Source organism: Ranitomeya imitator, chromosome 2 (genome assembly GCF_032444005.1).
Source record: "Ranitomeya imitator isolate aRanImi1 chromosome 2, aRanImi1.pri, whole genome shotgun sequence".
Taxonomy (NCBI): domain Eukaryota; kingdom Metazoa; phylum Chordata; class Amphibia; order Anura; family Dendrobatidae; genus Ranitomeya; species Ranitomeya imitator.
The window spans coordinates 583,971,629-583,996,411 of NC_091283.1; the positions used below are offsets into that span (position 1 = coordinate 583,971,629).

Below are 24,783 nucleotides of genomic sequence, written 5' to 3' on the forward strand. Positions count from 1 at the left end.
TTTTTTTCTTAGGCCCCAGACCTGTTTTTTGGGGTCAGCAGAAAAAAATTCAGCTTTCCTATTGACTTGCATTGGATTCGTTATTCGGTACAAATACACGGATATTAGAAATTATTCATGCTGATTTTACCGAATCTGAATATTTCACTATTCAAACATCACTATTACTGACCCAAAGCTAGAGATAAACTGAGATTCCTCCACACAGAACCACACAACTGTCAAATTCATTTTAAAGAGAAAATTAGCATTCAGCACACTATTGAACATGCTATGTACACTAATAACATACACAAAAATGTAGAATTGTTGATACTGTTGTATTTTCAGTAAAATCATCAACACATAATTAATGCATCAATCCATAATTTTACTTGTAATTGTTCAGTAGTTCTGTTATTATTACATCCAAAAATCAGCCATCTGCTCGTTTTCTTTCTTATAGAAGAACCTCAACAGTTTTCTGCAAAAGAAAAATAGAAAACCTGAATGTAACAAAAGTGAAGTTGAAAAGCTTGACTGGTCTATGGAACCATGTAACACCTTTTAGTTGGTGTGTTATAAAGGCATCCAGCATATGTATAGTTGTTGCAATATTTTATGCCTTTTTGCTCCTTGTTAACTGACATCCAGAGGAAGTGAGAGCTTAGGCTCCTTCCTCCGGATGTCTGATTTGTCTGAAGAAGTGCAGAGTGATGTGTCCCCTGACTGACCGCAGGAATTGCTTGACCTAATAATGTCACAGGGGCCCCAAAACATCAGTGTTGACACAGATGAAAAAACACTGGCACCTGAGATACATATAAGTGTTATTATTTTATAAGGTGAGAACCTAGTGATTGAGAAAGGGTTGTCTGAGTAGTGGACAACCCCTTTTAATGTCTTTTCCTCAACCCTGATGTGATACAAGAATCTAGAATGAGACTTTATAATATTGTATAGTCGCTAAGCATTATTGAAGTACAGGAGACAGCAACACCCACTTCTCTTCCATTAACAATCAACATAATTCTGTATTATCAGGATTTTATGTATCAGTTAAAGTTTATAAACCAGTACTGGTTGTTCATCCTGCTAGATCCATGCTACATGGAAAACTTTGCACATCTTCTTCCTGAGGTGGAAAGATCTCCTCATGAGATCGCCTCATTTTTCAAGCAGAAAATTGAGAACATCAGAGACAATTTTAGTAAACAACCCCCAGAACCCTTCCTCCCAACTACCCAGCCCTCCACCTCCAAAACCAACTTCTCCACCATTACAGAAGACGGACTCTCCACTCTACTCTCAAGATCGCATCTCACCACCTGTGCACTTGACCCACTCCCATCCCACTTCATCCCAAACCTCACCACAGTCTTCATCCCAACCCTAACCCATCTCTTTAACCTATCACTAACAACTGGCATTTTCCCCTCAAGCTTTAAACATGCCACAATCACACCTATCCTCAAAAAGCCCTCTCTTGACCCATCCTCTGTATCTAGCTATCGCCCTATATCGCTTCTCCCCTTTGCCTCAAAACTACTGGAACAACATGTCCATATTGAACTGTCCTCCCATCTATCTTCCTGCTCCTTCTTCGACCGCTTTCAATCAGGCTTCCGGTCACACCACTCCACTGAAACTGCCCTAACTAAGGTCACCAATGACCTATTAACCGCCAAGAGCAAGCGACACTACTCTGTCCTCCTCCTCCTGGACCTGTCCTCTGCCTTTGACACAGTGGACCATTCCCTGCTGCTGCAGACCCTCTCATCCCTTGGCATCACAGAATTGGCCCTATCCTGGATCTCATCATACCTAACTGACCGTACATTCAGCGTCTCCCACTCACACACCACCTCCTCACCTCGCCCCCTATCTGTCGGAGTCCCGCAAGGTTCAGTTCTAGGACCCCTGCTCTTCTCCATCTACACCTTTGGCCTGGGACAGCTCATAGAATCTCACGGCTTTCAGTATCATCTCTATGCTGACGACACACAGATCTACATCTCTGGACCAGATATCACCTCCCTACTAACCAGAATCCCTCAATGTCTGTCCGCTATTTCATCCTTCTTCTCCACTAGATTTCTAAAACTTAACATGGACAAAACAGAATTCATCATCTTTCCCCCATCTCACGCGATCTCCCCAACGAACCTATCCATTACAGTAAACGGCTGCCCACTCTCCCCAGTCCCACAAGCCCGCTGTCTTGGGGTAATCCTTGACACTGATCTCTCCTTTAAACCACATATCCAAACCCTTTCCACTTCCTGCCGCCTCCAACTCAAAAATATTTCACGGATCCGCACATTCCTAAACCAAGAATCTGCAAAAACCCTAGTCCATGCCCTCATCATCTCCCGCCTTGACTACTGTAACCTCCTGCTCTGTGGCCTCCCCTCTAACACTCTTGCACCCCTCCAATCTATTCTAAACTCTGCTGCCCGACTAATCCACCTGTCCCCCCGCTATTCCCCGGCCTCTCCCCTCTGTCAATCCCTGCACTGGCTCCCCATCACCCAGAGACTCCAGTACAAAAGCCTAACCATGACATATAAAGCCATCCACAACCTGTCTCCTCCATACATCTGTGACCTCGTCTCCCGGTACTTTCCTGCACGCAACCTCCGATCCTCACAAGATCTCCTTCTCTACTCCCCTATTATCTCCTCTTCCCACAATCGCATACAAGATTTCTCTCGTGCATCCCCCCTACTCTGGAATGCTCTACCACAACATATCAGACTCTCGCCTACCATCGAAACCTTCAAAAAGAACCTGAAGACCCACCTCTTCCGACAAGCCTACAACCTGCAGTAACCACCGATTGACCAAACCGCTGCACGGCCAGCTCTACCCTCACCTACTGTATCCTCACCCATCCCTTGTAGATTGTGAGCCCTCGCGGGCAGGGTCCTCTCTCCTCCTGTACCAGTTGTGACTTGTATTTTTCAAGATTATTGTACTTGTTTTATTATGTATACCCCTCCTCACATGTAAAGCGCCATGGAATAAATGGCGCTATAATAATAAATAATAATAATAATAATAATCTTCTAAAATGGTGCTATGCCAGAAGGCCATTGTGGAAAATATGTTGAAAAAATTCCAATCATACAACACTAGCAGCAGGGGGCAAGTTTCCTTGGCCAACCAAGGAGGAGAGACAAGGGAGACACATAGCAGAGGCAGGGGTACACTGTCAAAGGCCTGGGCCAATTTCATAATACCCTTCCAGCATCCATTCCCTGTTGACCAGGTATTCTAGAAAGGAGGGAAAAGTTTTTAAAGATGGTCAAGCAATACCTGGCCAACAAAATAAGCTTACTCTGCGATCTTCATCCATTGCGTCTCAAAGCTGGACACCTGACATAAGCTTTCCCTTTGCCATTGGGGGGGTCATAACAGACAGGCGCTTTCGCCTGTCAACAGAAAGTGCAGACAGGCTCACTCTGATAACAATGAACGAAGCCTGGCTTAGACCCGACTTTTCAACACCATCAGATGACAGCAGCACAAAAATTGTTTTTAACCCCTTTCCGATCTTAGACGTATCTATACGTCCATGTGGCCTGGTGCTTACTGCCCTGGGACATATGGATACGTCCAAATGATTTTGTGTGCACAGACGATTTTGCATTTGATTGCTCCCGGTTGTCAACTGAAAATTCAAAATTTACGACTAAACATTTTTGTGGGAAAAAAGTGATTGATTTTATTTTCACGGCTCAACATTATAAACTTCTGTGACGCACCTGGGGGTGCAAAGTGCTCACCACACATCTAAATACATTCATTGAGGTGCCAAGTTTCCAAAATGGTGTCACTTGTAGGGGAATTCCACTGTTTACGTACATCAGGGGCTCTACAAACAGGACCTAGCGTCCGCTAATGATTTCAGCAAAGTTTGCATTCAAAAAGTCAAATGATGTTCCTTCCCTTTCGAGCCCTACCATGCACCCAAACAATAGTTTTCTCCCTCAATTGGGGTATCAGAGTACTCAGGAGAAATTGCACAACTCTTTTTTTTGCAATTTCACAGCACTTTTTTTAGTGCACAATATGTTGAAACCAATGGTGTCGTTCAAAGTATAACTTGTCGTACAAAAAGCAAGCCCTCACATGGCCATTTTGACAGAAAAATAAAAAAATGTTATGACTCTGTGAAGAAGGGGAGCAAAAAACAAAAACAGAAAATGGCCCGGGGGTTAAGGGGTTAATGCCTATGAATTTAGAATGTGATGTCATAAAAGCTACTGTAGATGTAATTAATAATATAATACTTGTGTTCATAGAGCATGTCCAAATCATATACCATATTCCAGCTATGCGTGATATGGCTCTTGAATAATATTTAGTACATAAACTCTTAGTTTTAATATGATATATTAAGATGTTTGTAACTTACGATAATTTAATTTTTCATTTGGCCTATATATCATATCGCATACTTTTTGTTTGTCATTTTTATTAACATTGTGTCCAATTTGTATTGAAAATTCATGTTCACTTGGAATCTATAGTCATAGGAAACAAAGCTCTTACCAACTTCCCAACTACTTGCGAGCAAAGACTCCCAAACGGTATTCTGACACGGGTTGACAAATCTAGGGAAGGAGCTGTAATAACCACACTATATTAGAAACACTTGAAATATTTTGTTTTTTAAAGTGAAATCTCTCGGATGTTACCGTAAACTTACCTTTCATGGCGGGATAAATTGTTTTGTAGTTCATACTTGTTATAAGCAATTTAAGGTATTCATACTGTAAAACAAAGATTTTCAAAATTTAATATGTAAAACTAAACAAAAAAAAAGAACGCATGGGGAAAAAACATTAAAATAGTGTTTGCCAGAAAAAAACTCCACCTTTGGAAACCTTATAGAAGTTTTTTTTTTAAATGGGGAGTGGGGTAATCCTAACCTGGACACATAATGAATGTTCTCTTAGAATTTTGTCGATAAATCATGCTACTTTTGTCACTTACATCAAGATCACCAGAATTTCCAATTTCACTCTTACAATCGTGTATAACTTCGTGTCTAAAATACAAAATATCATATATCATAGATTAACTTGTAGTAATTCTGTTCCCAAATTCTGTTTCTAATGTGCATCATGTGGCACAGTAAAAGCAAGCAACGTCACTCACTTCCATTACAAGTTTGCCACAATGTTAAAAAGCACTTTTGACACTTCTCAATATGACACTTCTCAATATGCAATGCAGCAATGGACTTTGGAATCTCAAAACAGAGAAGACAGTGTTTGTGTGACAATAAAGTTTTTCTTCGAAAATGCTCAATCTGTAAGAGTAACTAAACATTCCAAAAATACTTCAAAATAAAAAAAGGGATTGACTAGGCTAGACTACTCATTCATGAATTACTTTACAGAATACATCGATGATCATGTCTTTACAAGCTAATATGTTGTAAGAGCCACACGTACCCAGATGGCAGTAAATTTAATTTCAGTTCTCCATTGGTTAACAAATATTCTACTGTCAGGTTTTCTTCCTGGAAATAACGGTGGGAGAAAATCAAGGCAGCAAGACATAAGACATACAGTATATTTGTATTATTACATGAAAAGAAATGGCATCTTTAATAGTAGGAAGTCACCTAAAATTTACTAAAGATGTGGAAGGGGGTAGACAATGAGTTCTATTCCCCCTCAGGAGGTGTTGAGGCAAAATGGTAATGGTTACTGTTGTGTTTTTTTTGTGGTAACAAGTGTTAATTTCTCTGTGGGATGCAGTACTAAATAAAGGCCACAAAATGTCACTATCATCCTTTTTACTCTTGTGCAGAACTGGGTGAAAGGTTAAGTTTGAACGGCAACAGTGAAACAGACAGTTATGTCAGGGTTAACTTTAGGGCAGGACAATACTGGAGTTTGTGGGTTAGTGACAGGAAGAGGAAGTCCACAGTGTTTAAGTGGAGAAGGAATGTGAGTGAGGAAAGGTATAGGCGCTGGCTGATAGACATATTTATCATTCAGCGCCTGTGCTATAAATTATTATAATATAAAAAGGGGTCTCCACGACGGTTTTTAAAATTATTTAGATAAATAATTTTAAAAAACAGCTTGAGATCATTTTTGCCAACCAGCCAAGCTAAAGCGGACAGCTGGGGATGGTATTCTCAGGCTGGTAAGGGGCCATGGAAATTGGTCCCTCAAGACTAAAGCAGGCTGCAGCCACCTCAAAAAAAGGCGCATCTATTAGACGCACCAATGTTGGTCCTTTTGCCAGGCTCTTTCCACTTGCCCTGTGGCAGTGGCAAGTGAGGTCATATTTGTGGGGTTGATGTCACCTTTGTGTTCTTAGATGACATCAAGCCCACAGGTTAGAAATAGAGAGGTGTCCATAATTTGCCTATCCATTATTAACCCCATAGTCAATTGTAAATAAACAAACAGCGAGAATAAAGTTCTTCATTTGAAATAAAAATATCGTTTGTACTTTTTTATTTAAAAAAAAAATTATACTCACCTTACGCCTATTCCATTCATGCCCTCGCCCCCTGTAAAAAACATAAAATAATAAACCACAGCAATACTCACCTAACACCCATTTCATTGAGGCCCTGGTCTCTTGTAAAAAAAAAAATATCCCTCACCTGTCCAACATACTGTTCAACACCATAATTCATGTCTGAAAAATTTGGTTTTCAACCTGGGTGGTGCCAAAATGTGACCATCCAGGGTGAAAACCAAGGTCACTGAGGCTGTGCTCCCAGCTCGCTTCGCTTTGAGCCGAGCCACTGAACTGCAGTGACCTCAGTGACATCACCGTTAGCACCATGAGAAAAAGTCTCACGGTGCAGTGTTGATCTCAATGAGTTCACCAAAAATTCACACTGTGAACTCACTGATCTCAGGACTGTACCGTGAGGCTGGATGTAAAAAATTAGGGGGACCCCATGCTGTTTTTTTAAATTATTTATTTAAATAATAAAAGAAATAGCACGGGGATACCTCTATTCTTGATAACCAGCCATGATAAATTTGACAGCTGAGGGTTGCAGCTCGCAGCTGTTAGTTTTGCCATGTTGGTTATCAAAAAATATAGGGGAACCCATGTTATTTTTTTTCAAATGTATCTATTTATAGTGCAGGCACCAGCTGATGAATACTCGCATCAAAGAAGCCTGCACTCCTTGTTATTAGCGACAGCAGGCTGTGAGACACTTAGAACTCCTAGAGTGAACCGGCAGATCCACGGCAATGAACCTCCCACAGGTGAGCTAGCCAGATAGACCACCCCCTATGCAGGGAGCATTAGGGGCCGGCCCGAGGCAGAATATCGCCACGGAAGCTGGCACCTGGGGAGAAGCAGTAGGAGATCCCAAAGAAAGGAGCGATGGGTAAGACAGACTAGGGGTAACTGGACGCAGGGCGGATTGGTATGGTAAGGTAGAGACACGAGGAAAGCTGGAGAAGCCGGGAGGAAAGCGGTAATGGGATAGGAAGGCGACACTAGATTGAGAAGGGATGGAGTGGAAACAGGACTGACTGAGCATTACGGCGAGGTAAGGAGAGCTAGGAACGGTGGGGAAGCTAGGCTGGCTGGGCTGAAAGACACAGGACAGACAGCAGAGACTAAGGAGGACCTGGGTCAAAAGAGCACAAATGACAGACAGGCAAGGAGTAACCTTAAATACCAGATGTGCAAGGGGACTTCCGGGTCAGGATCCAGGAGTGGAGGCACGGAGCACCTGTAAAACAAAAGGAGGAAGCGCGTGTGCGCAGAGAGTGCAGGAGCGTGAGGTCCGCACATGCACGAACCAGGAAAAAGCGGCAGCTCAGGAAGAGGGAGGACTCGAGGCTGCAGCGAGAGCACGATGGAGCCGGTGAGTATACCGGCGAGCAGAGACAGAAGCGGCAGGTACAGCGGCCGTGATAGTACCCCTCCCCTTACTCCCCTTCTTTCGAAGACCGGAAAGAAACCTGGCTAAGATCTGAGGAACCTGTATATTCTCACGGGGCTCCCAAGACCTCTCCTCAGGACCAAAACCTTTCCAATCGACCAAAAAGAGAGTTTTACCTCTAGATTTTTTCATGGCAAGAATATCTTTAATCTCAAAGACATCCGAATTGGAAACAGGTAGAGGAGTTTGAGCGGGAGAAACATGGAACTGATTGAAAACGACAGGTTTTAGAAGGGAAACGTGAAAAGAGTTGGGAATGCGAAGTGAGGCGGGCAATTTCAATTTGTAGGCAACATCATTGCTACGAGACCAAACCTCGAAAGGACCTACATAGTGTGGACCCAATTTATACGAGGGGATCTTAAGACGAATAAACTTGGAAGACAACCATACCTCATCACCTGGCTGATATAACGGAGGATCCAGACGTCTCCTATCTCCATATCTCTTAATCCTAAGCTGTGCCTTTTCTAATGTGATTTTGGTCTCCCCCCAGACCCTGGAGAATTCCTTGGACAGAAGATCAGCCGCTGGCACACCCGAGAAAGGAAGTACTGGCAGAGGAATACAAGGATGTTGCCCGTAGGCGATAAAGAAGGGAGACTTGGAAGAAGAAACATTGAGATGGTTATTGTACGTAAACTCGGCTCATGGAAGCAAATCTGACCAGTCATTTTGATGACCGTTGGAAAAATGATGAAGATAAGTCATTAGAATTTGGTTCATGCGCTCTGCTTGTCCATTGGTCTGTGGATAGTAAGCTGTAGAGAAATCTAGAGTAACATTCATTAGTTTGCAAAGAGCTCGCCAGAATCAAGAGGTAAACTGGACTCCTCTATCAGAGACAATATGTAGCGGGAAACCGTGAATCCGGAAGATATGAGCAATGAAGATTTTTACCAATTCTGGAGCAGAAGGTAAGCCTGGTAAAGGGACGAAATGAGCCATCTTGGAGAATCGTTCTACGACTACAAATATGACTGTATGACCAGAAGACCAAGGTAAATCAGTAATAAAATCCATTGCATTATGTTGCCAGGGGGCCGAAGGAACTGGAAGCGGATGCAGGAGACCAGAGGGCAGACGTCTAGGAACCTTGTTCTTTGCACAAGAAGGACATGCAGCAGCAAAACTTCGGACATCCGGAAGAAGAGTTGGCCACCAATAGTAGCGGGAGATGAGAGCGAGAGTCTTCTTGTATCCCACATGGCCTGCCAGTTTAGAGGCATGACCCTAATGAAGAACTTGAGTCCTCTCGTTCTCCTGGACAAAGCTTTTACCAGGGGGCAAGGAAGACATGCTAACCAGAGCTACAAGAATGATTTTGCTATGGATCCACGATGTGTGAAGGCTCCTCCTCTACATCGAATGCGAGAAAAGATCTGGATAAAGCATCTGCCTTGAAGTTCTTGTCGCCGGGACGGAAATGTAATTCAAAGTCAAAGCGGGCAAAGAATAACGATCATCTGGCTTGTCGGGGGTTAAGTCTTTGCATGGAGCGGATATATTCCAGATTCTTGCGGTCACTATAGATCCTGAAAGGGTGAACAGCTCCTTCTAACAGATACCGCCACTCCTCCATCGCCAACTTGATGGCCAATAGTTCCTTGTCGTCAATGGTGTAATTCCTCTCAGAGATGGAGAAGATCTTGGAAAAGAAACCACAGGTAGCCAGTTGTCCGGAAGAAGATCTCTGGGAAAGTACTGTGTCGGCGCCAATGACTGAGGCATCTACTTCTAGAATGAAGGGCTTATTGACCTCAGGACAATGGAGTACAGGAGCCGAGGCAAAGGTTTGTTTTAGAGAGCGAAAAGCATCTTAAGCTTCCGAAGACCAAATGTGAGGGTTGGACCCTTTACGAGTCAAGGCTGAAATTGAGGCGACCAGAGAGGAAAAATGTGAGATAAACTGCCGATAATAATTTCCGAATCCGAGGAAGCGTTGAATTGCCTTTACTCCCTGTGGACGCGGCCAGTTAAGCACAGCAGACACTTTATCCGGGTCCATCCGCAAACCAAAATCAGAAATAACATAGCCAAGAAATGGTAGCGAAGTTTGTTCAAAAACGCACTTTTCGAGTTTGGCGTAAAGATGGTTTTGTCTTAGTCAAGATAGGACTTGGCGGACGTGTCTTCTGTGGGAAGCTAGATCCAAAGAAAACACAAGAATGTCGTCCAAATATACCACCACACTGGAGTAGAGTGAATCCTGGAAAACATCATTCATAAACTCTTGAAACACCGCTGGAGCATTACACAGGCCGAAAGGCATGATTAAATATTCATAGTGGCCGTCTCGGGTGTGGAAGGCGGTTTTCCATTCGTCTCCTGAACTTATTCAGTCATGGCTTGTGTCTCGGTAGGAGACAATGGGTAGATTCGACCTCGAGGCGGAGTAGAGCCTGGAACAAGATCAATTGGGCAGTCGTATGGTCGATGCGGAGGCAATCTCTCTGCTTCTCTTTTATTGAAGACATCCAAAAAAGCCTGATAGGAGAAAGGTAAATTAGAGGACTCAGACATAGGATGAGAAGGTTTTCTTGGCAGGACCAGAAGAAGACAGTTCTTCTGACAGAAGAGACCCCAATGCAGGATTTCACCAGACCGCCAATCAAGAGTAGGCTCATGGATCCTCAACCAAGGAAGACCAAGCAAAATAGTATGGGACAAGGAAGGCAGCACATAGAAGCCGATCTTTTCCCGGTGCAGAATTCCAATTTGGAGCTCCAATTCTTTGTTTACCAAAGTAACGGACTCCCGCAAAGGTTGACCGTCGACCGATGCAATCTGTCGAGGAGTTTCCAGGGATCTGACCAGAATCCGCAGTCTCCTAACAGCCTCGAGATGGATGAAATTCCCAGCGGCCCCAGAATCTGTATAGCCAAAATCAGAAAAACGCTTATCAAGCAAATGCAAAAGAACAGAAAGAGTAAGGGGTTGAGAGGGTTCAGAGATACCTAGGGAGACCTCTCTTACGTGCCCTAGGTGGAGGCATTTCCCGGCCTGACTGGACAGGAACGCAAAAGATGTGACGCACTGCCGCAATAGAAACAAAGACCTTGGGTTAGCCTTTCCTTTCAACGCTGTTCTACAGGCTTTAGACGATCCACCTGCACAGGTTCCAGGTCATCTGGAACATGACCTCTCCCTGTACTCGGCATTCAGTGAGACTTAGTCACACAAGCGCACAAATGCAGCGTTCCCGGTCACCATGGCCATTATACATCACTTCCTGGCAGCTGCCGGCTTTCTAGCACATGGACCGCATGCACAGAATGAACGCTTCCCCGGGAACCATGATGACTACACGTCACTTTCGGGAAATGCCAGCAATGATCCCTTCCCACTGTGGACTCCAGGATGGATCCCTCGGCTGGTGCATATTAACCTTAATCACTCAGGTATTTATATGACATATCTCAACATTGATACAACGGCCCCTGAAGAAGCCAGTTTGACTGGTGACACCCATCGGGCAAATTTTTGCCCTGTCCTCCTCCTCCTTTGTCCACCCCTCCAGCTCTTATCCTTGTCTATTTGCCACAGAGCCTGACCAGCGGGTGCTAAGCGTATCACAGTGTACAGGTAATATTACATTTGGGCATTGCTTGTTAACCCACTCACAACTACTACTCTGTATTCTCTGCTTGTATCTCACAGGGAGGACTAATTTGCTCCCTCCTCTCTTTACTTCGACTTATTTCACTGGTTCAGCCTTTGGCAAAGGTTTAACCCATTTGACGAATAGGTTTATGTCATGTATCTCTTCCTCAAAAAAATTTTTAGTGGGCACCTTGGTACCTTACTGGAGTGCGTCCGAGCATTGATCTTACAGGTACACTATTTTGGTGTTGAGCATGTGGTCTACTGTTTATTCTAAACCCCTTAGTGGGCATATTGGACACCAATATTTACAACTGTTTTTGCATGTTGATATCTGCATTTATTTAGAGGGCTTAAGTTGTAAGTTTCTCCACCATTCTAATACATGGAAAGGCATTTATGTAAGAGACTAGATTTCTTTTCAAGAGTACACATTGGATAGGGAGTATTTTTACTTGAGGCAAGGAGGTGTGTGACAGGGTTTGTAGTCCTATTATGGGCATTTGTATGTTTTTCAAGGTTTGAATGTTTTTAATGCTATATTGTTGTGTATGTCAATAAAGATTAACAACTTAAGCATCTTTGAGTGATCCCTGTGACATCATATACCTCTTTCTTTGTCGGTCTTTACTATTGTTTTGGCATAGCTCAGGTGATCCTCTCGGGTTGTGGTGGTGCCCTCCTCTCTACATCTAGGCTTCCTCTTATTTAGAATAAGTTTGCTGCAAGCCGAATTTCCCAGTAAAACCCACACACTTTGGTAAATTTTAATCTTGTTAAATCTGTAATCCCTATACAGGGGCATTGAATTTTTCTGTGCTTAATTCTGATGAGTACCACCCTCTTCCTCTTATCTCTGACTGCTGTTTAAACTATTTATATAGATGTTCAAAACACGGGATTTAATTTTACTGTTCTAGCGAAGTCAATGAGATTGCTAAAATCTCATGCACATGTTGCTTATTTTTTCCTTGCAGATTTGCAACAGATTCATATCTTATTTCTTCCATACTAATGACTCAGTGCGGGAAGCTGACGCCGGGGGACGTGACAGACAACGGAATGTGAGTATGTACTTTTTTTTTTTTTTACTTTTACAATGGTAATCAGGGTAAACATCGGGTTACTAAGTGCGGCCCTGCGCTTAGTAACCCGATATTTACCCTGGTTACCAGTGAACACATCACTGGATTGGCGTCACACATGCCGATTCAGCGATGACAGCGGGTGATCAGCGACCAAAAAAAGGTCCTGATCACTCCCATTGACCAACGATCTCCCTGCAGGGGCCTGATCGTTGGTCACTGTCACGCATAACGATTTCGTTAGCGATATCGTTGCTACGTCACAAAAGGCAACGATATCGTTAACGAAATCGTTATGTGTGAAGGTACCTTTAGAGACACAGGGAAGTTGTCCTGTACTGATAATCTCCTGCTGATAAAGCACAGATTGTATTGAAATAGCAAAACACAGCCCAGTAAGTGACACATTGCTAGAATCAGGCTCTGTTTCCTGACATCATGCTGCTCTCAGATTTCATTAACACAAACTTGGTGGCAGATTCCCTTCAAGACTGTGTTGTAAAATATCAGTCTTAATGAGTCAGGCCCATAGTCTTTATCTGGTTCAGATCCTAAATTTACCTGTAGCACATACTGTACATCATATTGTACCTCTAAGATTACATGTCTAGGAGTATTTATTTTGCACTGTGCTCATGCTATACTCTTTAGATATCAATTATCCGATTCTCAATCAATGTCCTCCAAAAAAATATTTTGTGTACAAACAAAAAAAGCCCATCTGTTCCACTATAACCCCAATAACCATGGAGTGGACAGTAAACACAAAGTCCAAAATTTGTCTTTAGAATTAAATAAACACATTTTATTGACAATAAGATTTCATTACAAATCTATGAAAACCTCAAGTAATGAGGGACACTACATGCTAAGAACTCCTTTAAACACACCATGGAGAGTAATAAACACTGTTGTTCTAGGGCTAATTATATTAAATTCCTTAAATAACAATATACATTGAGGAGCCACATGATACTAAATGTATATGGCATCTTTTTACAAAATAACGCCTATATATTGAGCACATCAGATATACAGCTCAGCAGCTCCACATTTTGTTATACATTAGCCACAAAGAAGTGCCCTGAAGAAGTGTGGACGAAGCGCGCGTCGGTGTGGAGGGACACAGCACTAAGTCCACACACAACAGTAGGTAATATTTTGTGAGACTCTGTTTATATCTATAATTGTGGCTAATGTATAACAAAATGTGGAACCGCTGAGCTGTATATCTGATGTGTTCAGTTATTGGTTATTGGGGTTATAGTGGAACAGATGGGCTTTCTCTTTAGATAGCAAATTGCATGACAATAGCCTTTAATTTACTTGAGTAGGCTATACTTGACATAGAAACCCTACTAACACAACTAGACTAGGTTTTTAAACATTTATTACTTACAAATATAACTTCCAAGACATATTCTTCTGACTTTGAAGAAAAAGCTTGCAATTTCATTTTAATTGTCATAGTTTCATTTTCCACATTCAATTTCATCTCTGTAACAGTGATTTTCAGACTAGTTGGTTCTGTTTCAGACATCTGAAAACATGAGATTTTACATGAAAGAGTATGTTTACACTGGGTTCTTTGATGGCACGGATTCCGCACCAAAATCTACTTATAAAAAATACTTATACAAGCTTCCCATTAAATTGAATTAGTCACATTTTCTTCTTGTTTTTTACATTGTGTAAAAAAAGCATCTTTAATTCATTGAAATGCTTCTATGCATAAATCGTGGCAAAATCTGCATTTTTACAACAGTTTTTATTGCAGTATTTGACTAGGTTTTTGAGGCAGAAACAAAACAAAAATCGCATCCAATTCCTAAACCCTATATTACACTTAGAAACATATAAAAAAACAGTGAAAAAAGGTTCAAAATTTAAATCAAACAGTAAAAAAACATGTTTGTACAAAACCGCAGTTAAGAAAAAGCATTTCAAAATTGGTTTTTAGATGACCATTGCCTAAATGTATATTAACATAAGAGCTTCTTCATGTGGATTTTGGAGCAGATTCTGCTCCAAAATCCACATGAGTAAAAGCTCCAAATACTCTCTGAATAAGCTTCCTAATAATCGCAATGAGAAAATAACTGCACATGGTGCTATTTTTTTCACATTATTCCACATGAGAAATGATGCATTATGTCAATTCTTGAGGCACTTATGATTGGCAAAAATTATCCAAATATGGCTTCTGAATCAACTAAAGTAGAAAAAAAATTAACCATGCAAAAAAAACACATAAAAAACAAAACCACTCAGGAAAACAAACAAAAATTTAGAATTTTTTAAGGCGGATTTTCAGCCAAACAAATCCACATACAAAACTTTGTGCAAATACTCTTATGTGGCCATGAATGCAGAGTTCTATGAGAGTAAGAATGAACTGTAGACTTACACCAGAAATTAAATGGTTGAGTTGTTCAGGTGAAAACTCTACATTTTCTTCCTCCTGAAGAGACAATGTGAAAAACATGTTATCTATATGTGGTTGCAGTTTCATATTACATTGGACAAAGGAATATTTGTTAGAATGTCAATGTAAAGTTTACTTCTACGTTCGTTTGACCATGTTATGACTATGTTTTGGTTACATTATAGAGAAGAAGGCGTGCACTCAGTGTATGATTAGATAGGTGCTGACTGGACGTGGAAATTATCCAAAGTCATATATTGAAGAAAACAGCCGCACTCAGGTTTGGATTTTTTGAATGCATAACAGAAACAAAAAGTTTATTCAAGTCACCACAATGTTAAGGCAATTAGGAGAGGGACTCCGTGGTAGGTATAAAGTAGGTAAGTAGGTAATGTTTTGACCCCGTGGTGGGTTTTTGTCAAACCTCACTTGAAAGGAATAGTAAAACGGAGATGCAGTGTAGAGAAATCTGGAGAAATTCCCAGTACGGACTATGGTTAATGCATGTGGAGAGCCGGAATGGCACGGAAGGGGTATGTCCCTGGGAATACTGCAGGAGCTGGAGCAGTGCCTGGTGGTGACGTTTTGGTTACATTCACATGTTCAGTATTTAGTCACTATTTTCCACTTCCGTGGAAGCCAAAATCAGGAGTGGAACAATCAGAGGACAAGTATAATAGAAACACATGCAGCACTTTTGCATTTTTTACCCACTCCTGGTTTTTGCTTACAAACAGGGATGAGCAAACCCTTCAAGATTTAGTTCAGATTCGGCTAATGTCCTCATGTTCGTCAAACGGTTTAATGAACATATGCGAATCCCCATTGAATTCAAAGGGAGGCAAAACCAAACGCACTGGCAACACCTTCGGGTGGGGGGTGGGGGTTGTGGGGGGGGTTTGCAAAAAGCTGCCAAAACAACTCAAATTAGGGGCAGATACCAAGAAAAGTTTAATTAATTGACGCACAGTAGAAATTTGATGTCACAGCAGCAGTCAGCCATTGGCCATGCATGAGGTATCAGGGTCTGGGCCAGCATTTACAGCTTTTAATTAAAGTTTAAATTAAGACGAGTTGAGTAAGGGACCAGTGTGTAAGCCTGCTGTGCTTGGAGCCTTGATACCTCATGCAACAGCTCAAAGTGCGCGCTTTTATTCTCAGCCATGTTCAGGTGGCACAAATATTAACCCCTTTCCGACATCAGGCATAATAGTACACCAATGTCGGATTCCCTACCTTTGATGTGGGCTCCAGCGCTGAGCCCACATCTTTCCCTACATAAGTCAGCTGTTTTAAACTGTAACAGTGGCATTCAACATGAGCTTCAGGCAATTGCGCTGGAAATCCGCCCATCAATGACCCCCGTCTTGTGATCGCGGTTCACTGATGGGTTGGCATGACAGCCAGAGGTCTCCTGCACACTTCTATGGTTGTCACTGCCGGATTGCTATGAGCGCTGCCCGGTGATGAGTAATTCTGCTACATACAGGCAATCTGATCTTCGCCTGTATGTAGCAGAGCCGATCGGGTTATGGAGACTATTAAAGAATGTCAAAAGTAAGAAAAAATGCTTTTAAAAATATTTAAAAAATTAAAAAATATAAAACTTCAAATCATCCACCTTTCAACCTACTCAAAATAAAACAATAAAAAAGTTACACATACACATATTTTGTATCGTCACACTCAGAATCGCCTGATCTATCAATATAAAAAAGGATTAACCTGATCACTAAATGGTGTAGTGAAAAAAAAATCAAAAGGCCAAAATTAAGTTTTTTTGGTCGCCGCAACATTGCATTAAATTGCAATCACAGGTGTTCAAAAGATCGTATCCGCACCAATGATTTCCTCGTACATAACAGACCTGACATTCGGCATCTCCCACTCACACACCACCTCCTCACCTGGGCCCCTATCTGTCGGAGTCCTGCAAAGTTCATTCCAAGGGCCTCTGCTCTTCTCCATTTATACCTTTTGGCCTCGGACAGCTCATAGAGTCCCATGGCTTTCAGTATCATCTCTATGCCGACGACACACAGATTGTCATGGTCTGCTGAGTTTCTGGGATTAGGTGGTTTTAGGGTTAACTTGGATGGCCTTACTCTGGGATTCTGGGAGGCTTTTTATAGCCTCATTGTGGAGCCATCCTCTGTCGCTTATACTCTGACTCTTGGCCGAGTGTGTGTGACCCTGTTGTGCCTGTGTTTTGTGCCTGTGCTTTGTGCCTGCGCTACTTTATGCTTGTCTGGTTCTGATCTGGTTCTGTCCCCGTTTAGAGTTCTGCCTGTCCCTTTTGCACTGTGCTGATATCTCTGTGTATGACTACTTGCTTATGTTCTGACTATTCTCTGCTCGCCCCTTCAGTACCGCACCTCCCTCTCCGTGTCTGACCCCTGTTTGTACGACTTAAGTTTTCCTTTCCTCTATTTCAGGGTGCCTGTAGAATCCTGCACTTATCTCCAGTAGCAGAACGCTAAGCCCCGCCCCCTGTGGTCACATGATCGTAGGTCCTTCTATTTTCTGCTACCTTCAGCACGCTGCGTAGGTCCCATCTGCCTGAGCTTTCCCTGTGCCATCTGACCCCGGGCTCTCCCGCAGTGTGGGTGAGTCACCCTGCTTAGCCGTGGCAGCGCGCTGGTGCTGACAGGGTCCTGATACAGAGTCAAAACAGAAAAAAGCCAAAACCGCACCCTTTTTTTTTTGCAAATAAAGGTATCAGCGGACACAGGGGCGCACGTCCAGAACCAGGGAGCCCATCCCGGACAACGTACCAAGACTTCAAAGAAAAAAGATAGCGCCACAATGGATGGTGAAAAAATAAAAACTCACATTTATTCTGCCTTCTGTAGCGACGTTTCGGTCAACAGACCTTTATTAAGCACTTGATTAAGGTCTGTTGACCGAAACGTCGCTACAGAAGGCAGAATAAATGTGAGTTTTTATTTTTTCACCATCCATTGTGGCGCTGTCTTTTTTCTTTGAAGTCAGGGTCCTGATACAGATCTACATCTCTGGACCAAATATCACCACCCTACTAACCAGAATCCCACAATGTCTGTCTGCTATTTCATCCTTCTTCTCCGCTAGATTTCTAAAACTTAATATGGACAAATCAGAATTCATCATCTTTCCCCCACCTCACTCAACTCCCCCAACAGACCTATCCATTAAAGTAAATGGCTGCTCACTCTCCCCAGTCTCACAAGCTCGCTGCCCCTGGGTAATCCTTGACACCGATCTCTCCTTCAAACCACATATCCAAGCCCTTTCCACTTCCTGCTGACTTGAACTCAAAAATATTTCCCAAATCCGTACATTCCTCAACCAAGAATCTGAAACAACCCTAGTCGATGCCCTCATCATCTCCTGCCTTGACTACTGCAACCTCCTGCTCTGTGGCCTCCCCTCTAACACTCTTGCACTCCTCCAATCTATTCTAAACTCTTCTGCCCGACTAATCCACCTGTCCCCCTGCTATTCCCCAGCCTCTCCCCTCTGTCAATCCCTGCACTGGCTCCCCATTACCCAATGGCTCCAGTTCAAAACCCTAACCATGACATACAAAGCCATCCGCAATCTGTGTCCTCCATACATCTGTGACCTCATCTCCTGGTACTTACTGTACCTGCATGCAACCGCCGATCCTCAAAAGGTCTCCTTCTATACTCCCCTCTTATCTCCTTTTCCCACAATCATACAAGATTTCTCCCGCGCATCCCCCATACTGTGTCTCTCTACCCCAACATATCAGACTCTCGCCTATCGTGGAAACCTTCAAAAAGAACCTGAAAATCTACCTTTTCCAACAAGCCTACAACCTGCAATAACCACCGGTCGACCAAACCGCTGCGCAACCAGCTCTACCCTCGCCTACTATTTTCTCACCCATCCCTTGTAGATTGTGAGCCCTTGCAGGCAGGGTCCTCTCTCCTTATGTACCAGTCGTGACTTCTATTAAGATTATTGTACTTGTTTTTTATTATGTTTAGCCCTCCTCACGTGTAAAGCATTATGGAAAAAATTGCGCTATAACAATAAATAATAATAATAAATAAATAATTGTGCTAAAACTGTGTTGGTGTCCGAATCCATTTGCTAATCCAAGTCGTTTTAAAAAAAAAAACTGTGTTGCAATGAGGAATCAGAAGACCCATTTCCTCTTAAAAATTGTTAGGCCTAATATAGGGGTTAAGCATAAGGCCCCATTTACTAATCCAAGGCATGCAAGCTATTTTTAGAATTACCAGGTGTCCTTCAGTCCACCCTCACATTCTTTTAACTTTCTACTTTCAAAGTCAACAAACTGGTTTCAGAATACAATGCATAATTAGCATATCCGCACACCTCAATAGACAAAGATAAACACACACTATCTAATATGGTATATCAACTTACAAGTCACTATTACAGATTTACACAGTATGTTAAATGGTACATCAGCCCGCAAGTCTGTCCTCCTAACCCACCAGAAATAAACACCCAAATCCAAAAGCCAATATACAGATAAAAGTCAATTCTTCTTGGTTGGCAAATACATAGCCATCTAGGTAATTAAGATATACTCTGGTTTCTTCACATTGCTCCCCCATCTTAATTGGCCAGACATGATAGGATTCTGATCATCCAGTTTCCTCAGAGCATATTCCATGTCCTCTCTATGAAAAAAAACTCCACACATAATTGAAGAGTAACAACTGGTATCCATTGGGTCCACGCATGGCTTCCTCCACATTCCATAGTTCCTGGATTAAATCCCACTCAATCTGTTGAAGCTGGAACATCTCCTATAGTTTCCATTTCTTGTTGAGGTCATATATCCACTCTGGTCCTATTCCCAAGGCCGAGTTGGTGGGGTTGGACATCGTAGCATCCAAAATCTGCAGTGCATGCCTCATCACTAGTCTGTTGAGTCTGTCTGTACAACAGCCCCCTACGCTTGTCATTACCTCTTCTCTGTGTGTGCATCTCAGGTGGAATAGTGACCCTGGGAGCTCTGACGTATCATCTACCATTTTCCCGGCGAGTCCGCGGAAGGGTGAGACCCTGTAATGTGCACCATCATGGGGGTAATTGCTGGGACTGTTCTGTTTGCTATTGTGTGTTTTGGTTCAATAAAGTATTGCCACACTGTTTTACCCTAACCCTGTGTTGTCTGTGTAACATTATGCCCACCTTAACGGGAAAGTGGTCATTATGCGGGACGATCCCTAGTCTATGTGGTTTCGGCTAGAGGACCTTGGGCACCCATCGACCCCCGTTTCCCCACAATTGGTTGCAGAAGTGGGACACTTGGCACGATGGAACTGGGAGAGCTGCAGAGGGATGACCTAGAGGCAGGTAACACGTAGAACAGTCCCAGCACAACACCCAAGTTGGTGCACATTAGAGTCTCACCCTTCTGCTGACCTGCCGGGATAATGGCAGATTTTACATCAGAGCTCCCAGGGTCGCTACCCCACCTGTGATGCACACACAGAGAGGAGGTAACGACAAGCGTAGGGAGATGACAGTCCATAGAATCCATACAAGGTCCAAAGCCAGTTGACACGACCTGGCTTTTCCGACCATCTCCATGGAACCAGGTGACTAGTGGGTCCCAAACCTGGCTTCCTACAAACATTTCCATGGTTCAGCGATGCTCAATGATTCAGATCTCTATCCTTCCAAACGGAGTAGAAAACCCCTAGGTTGTTTTCCAATAGAATATTAGATCCGTGTCCTTCGTGATGGTGTCTCTCGTCGATTGAGTGTTTTGCAGAATGTCCGACTGGTAGCTCTGTGTTATGAGATCTCTGAGTCTTTTTATACCCGAGGCATGTAAGCTATTTTTAGAATTACTTAGTGTCCTTCAGTCCACCCTCACATTCTTTCCCTCTCTACTTTCAAAGTCAACAAACTGGTTCCAGAATGCAATGCACAATTAGCATATCAACATATCTTAATAGAAAAAGATAAACACACACTATCTAATATGGTATATCAACTTACAAGTCACTATTACAGACTTACACAGTATGTTAAATGGTACATCAGCCCGCAAGTCTGTCCTCCTGACCCACCAGAAATTAACACCCAAATCCAAAAGCCAATATACAGATAAAAAGTTAATTCTTCTTGTGAACCCAGAGGTACACAGCTGAGCAGTTCAGCAGAGGAGGTGGAGGAGAAAGATGAGAAGGTTATGTTGCATCTTACCACACAGAAATGAGGCAATGCAACCATGACAAGCACTTATTCTTCGGCCACAACTCTGGCTGCGGCCAGCACCGGTCGTGAATGTGTATTTCACAGCAAGGGTTACTTAGCCTGGCCCATTTTTGAGACTGCAAAAGGATGACCCAACTTATGATATCTGCCACATTTGCAAAAAATACTGGAGAGCTAAACTACTAGACAACAATAACAAAATTGGAGAACTAAACTACTAAACACCTAGAGTTGGATAACTAAACCACTACAAACCAAAAAATGGAAATCTAAATTACTAGACAACAGGCGTTGGAGGAGCCACTACACACCAGGGGATGGAGAACTGAACCACTACACACCAAGGGATGGTGAATAGTGATGAGTATACTCGTTACTCGAGATTTCCTGAGCACGCTCGGGTGGTCTCCGAGTATTTGGGCATGCTCTGAGATTTCGTTTTTGTCGCCGCAGCTGCATGATTTGCGGCTGCTAGACAATCTGAATACATGTGGGAATTCCCTAACAAACAAACAATCGCTGCATGTATTCAGCTGTCTAGCAGCCGCAAATCATGCAGATGTGGCAACAAAAACTAAATCTTCGAGCACACCCAAATACTCGGAGACCACCTGAGCATGTTGGGAAAGTCTTGAGTAAAGAGTATACTTGCTCATTCCTAATGGTGAACTAAAACCCTAGATACCAAGGTGTCACTAGACAGCAAATCTTGGAATCCCCAAGGCTTGCGGGACAAACTTCTGTATCTAATAGTTCTTCCAATGCTTTTGGCTCCTCCACTTCCTCTAGGGCCTCCACCTGCCCCCTCAACCTCTCCCTTAATGAGACGTGTTCCAACAGTGCAATGGCTGTCTCCACTAAACTTGGAGGCAGGGAAGGATAACAATGCAAACATCGTGGAGGCCGTACTCACACACATGCCTTGTATTGCTCATGTCCTCAACTTGGTGGTACAGAAATTTCTCTACCACTATCTTGGTGTGGATGAGCTGCTGCAGAAGGCACGGTCCTAACTTCTGATGATCACATCCAGCAGGTCATCGACTTGCATCGCTACAGAGGTCTTTTGGCCTACCAGTTAACCGTTAGATTTGCGATGTTCCGCCATGAGGTAATTCCACTCTACACATGTTGCAGTGACTTTTGCAGCAGCGATGAGCACAGATGCAGTATTTTCTTTTGCATAGCCTAGGTCAGCGCAGTAGGGATGTGGTGCAAATCATGCTTATGGAGTCGGCACAGATGTAGGACCTCTGCACCCTTCTCCACAGTTTAGAAATGGCTACCAAGATGGTTAGCACTAGCATCACTATTCTGCTCATCTACATTCTGGAGCACTTTTTGAATTGTCTGCGGAAGGAGGTCATGGTCCCAGAGTAAGAGGAGGAAGCAGAGGAGGATGCAAAAGGGATAACAATATCTCTAAGCTCCAGACTGTCACCACACAGGCGGGTGCCATGGGAGGGTGGATTATAGTAACTGAGGGGCGCCTGATGGGGAGGTGTGGGTGCATCAGCAGCAAAGCAGTGGGTCACAGGAGGCAGAAACCAGTTGCTACAGCTAACCTATGTGCCCGCTGTTAACCTGTTCCCAACCTTTGACGCCACGTAGGCATCATGAAAGTCGGTGCCAATCCGACCCATGATGCCTATGTGGCGTCATGGAAAGATCGCGTCCCTGCAGATCCGGTGAAAGGGTTAACTCCAATTTCACCCAATCTGCAGGGACAGGGGGAGTTGTACTTCAGCCCAGGGGAGGTGGCTTCACCCCCCCGTGGCTACGATCGCTCTGATTGGCTGTTGAAAGTGAAACTGCCAATCAGAGCGATTTGTAATATTTCACCTATGAAAACTGGTGAAATATTACAATCCAGCCATGGCCGATGCTGCAATATCATCGGCCATGGCTGGAAACCCTGATCTGCCCCCCCCCACCGCCACCGATCTCCTCCCCAGTCCTCCGTCCTGTGTTTCGCTCCCCTCCGTCGTCCTGTCTGCTCCCCATCCTCCTGTCAGCTCCCCCGTGCTCTGATCCCACCCCCCCGTGCTCCGATCCCCCCTGTGCTCCGATCCCCCCTCATACTTACCGAGCCTCCCGTTTTCCGTCCGTCTTCTCCATGGGCGCTGCCATCTTCCAAAATGGTGGGCGCATGCGCAGTGCACCCGCCGAATCTATTTTGATCACTGTGATAAAACCTATCACAGTGATCAAAATAAAAAAAAAGTAAATGACCCCCCCCTTTATCACCCCCATAGGTAGGGACAATAATAAAATAAAGAATTTTTTTTTTCCACTAGGGTTAGGGTTAGAACTAGGGTTAGGGCTAGGGTTTGGGGTAGGGTTAGGGTTAGGACTAGGGTTAGGGTTAGGGCTAGGGTTAGAATTAGGCTATGTGCACACGGTGCGGATTTGGCTGCGGATCCGCAGCGGATTGGCCGCGGATACGTAGCAGTATTCCATCAGGTTTACAGTACCAAGTAAACCTTTGGAAAAGCAAATCCGCTGTGCCCATGGTGTGGAAAATACCACGCGGAAATGCTGCGTTGTATTTTCCGCAGCATGTCAATTCTTTGTGCGGATTCCGCAGCATTTTACACCTGTTCCTCAATAGGAATCCGCAGGTGAAATCCGCACAAAAAAACACTGGAAATCCACGGTAAATCCTCAGGTAAAATGCAGTGCCTTTCACCTGCGGATATTTTCAAAAATCACACAAATCCGCAACGTGGGCACATAGCCTTAGGGTTAGGGTTGGAATTAGGGCTAGGGTTGGAAATAGGGTTAAGATTAGGCTTGTGGTTAGGGTTATGGTTAGGGTTAGGGGTGTGTTGGGGTTAAAGTTGTGGTTAGGGTTGGGATTAGGGTTAGGGTTGTGATTAGGGTTAGGATTAGGGTTAGGGTTGGGATTGGGGTTACGGGTGTGTTGGGGTTAGGGTTGTGGTTAGGGGTGTGTTGGGGTTAGGGTTGTGATTAGGGTTATGGCTACAGTTGGGATTAGGGTTAGGGCTGTGTTGGGGTTAGTGTTGGAGTTATAATTGAGGGGTTTCCACTGTTTAGGCACATCAGGGGTCTCCAAACACAACATGGCGCCACCATTGATTCCAGCCAATCTTGCGTTCAAAAAGTCAAATGGTGCTCCCTCCCTTCCAAGCCCTGACGTGCGCCCAAACAGTAGTTTACCCCCACATATAGGGTACCAGCGTACTCAGGACAAAGTGGGCAACAACTATTGGGGTCCAATTTCTCCTGTTACCCTTGCGAAAATAAAAAATTGCTTGCTTAAACATAATTTTTGAGGAAAGAAAAATTATTTTTTATTTTCACGGCTCTGTGTTATAAACTTCTGTGAAGCACTTGGGGGTTCAAAGTGCTCACCACACATCTAGATAAGTTCCTTGGGGGTCAAGTTTCCAAAATGGGGTCATTTGTGGGGGGTTTCTACTACTTAGGCACATCAGGGGCTCTGCAAATGCAACGTGATGCCCGCAGACCATTCCATCAAAGTCTGCATTTCAAAACTTCACTACTTCCCT

At 43.5% G+C, this 24,783-nt stretch overlaps 1 protein-coding gene across 1 annotated transcript in view; it reads right to left on the bottom strand.

Moving 5' to 3' along the window:
- Window positions 1-301: 301 nt before the first annotated feature.
- Window positions 302-24,783, bottom strand: part of LOC138667606 (uncharacterized) — a 116,252-nt gene continuing 91,770 nt past the window's right edge. The window contains exons 10-16 of the mRNA XM_069755744.1: window positions 15,023-15,076; window positions 14,015-14,155; window positions 5,445-5,512; window positions 4,981-5,035; window positions 4,694-4,757; window positions 4,537-4,610; window positions 302-463 (exon numbers count right to left, since the gene is read on the bottom strand). Coding sequence (XP_069611845.1) covers window positions 440-463; window positions 4,537-4,610; window positions 4,694-4,757; window positions 4,981-5,035; window positions 5,445-5,512; window positions 14,015-14,155; window positions 15,023-15,076 — 480 coding nt within the window. The 3' untranslated portion in view covers window positions 302-439. The remainder of the gene's footprint in view (window positions 464-4,536; window positions 4,611-4,693; window positions 4,758-4,980; window positions 5,036-5,444; window positions 5,513-14,014; window positions 14,156-15,022; window positions 15,077-24,783) is intronic.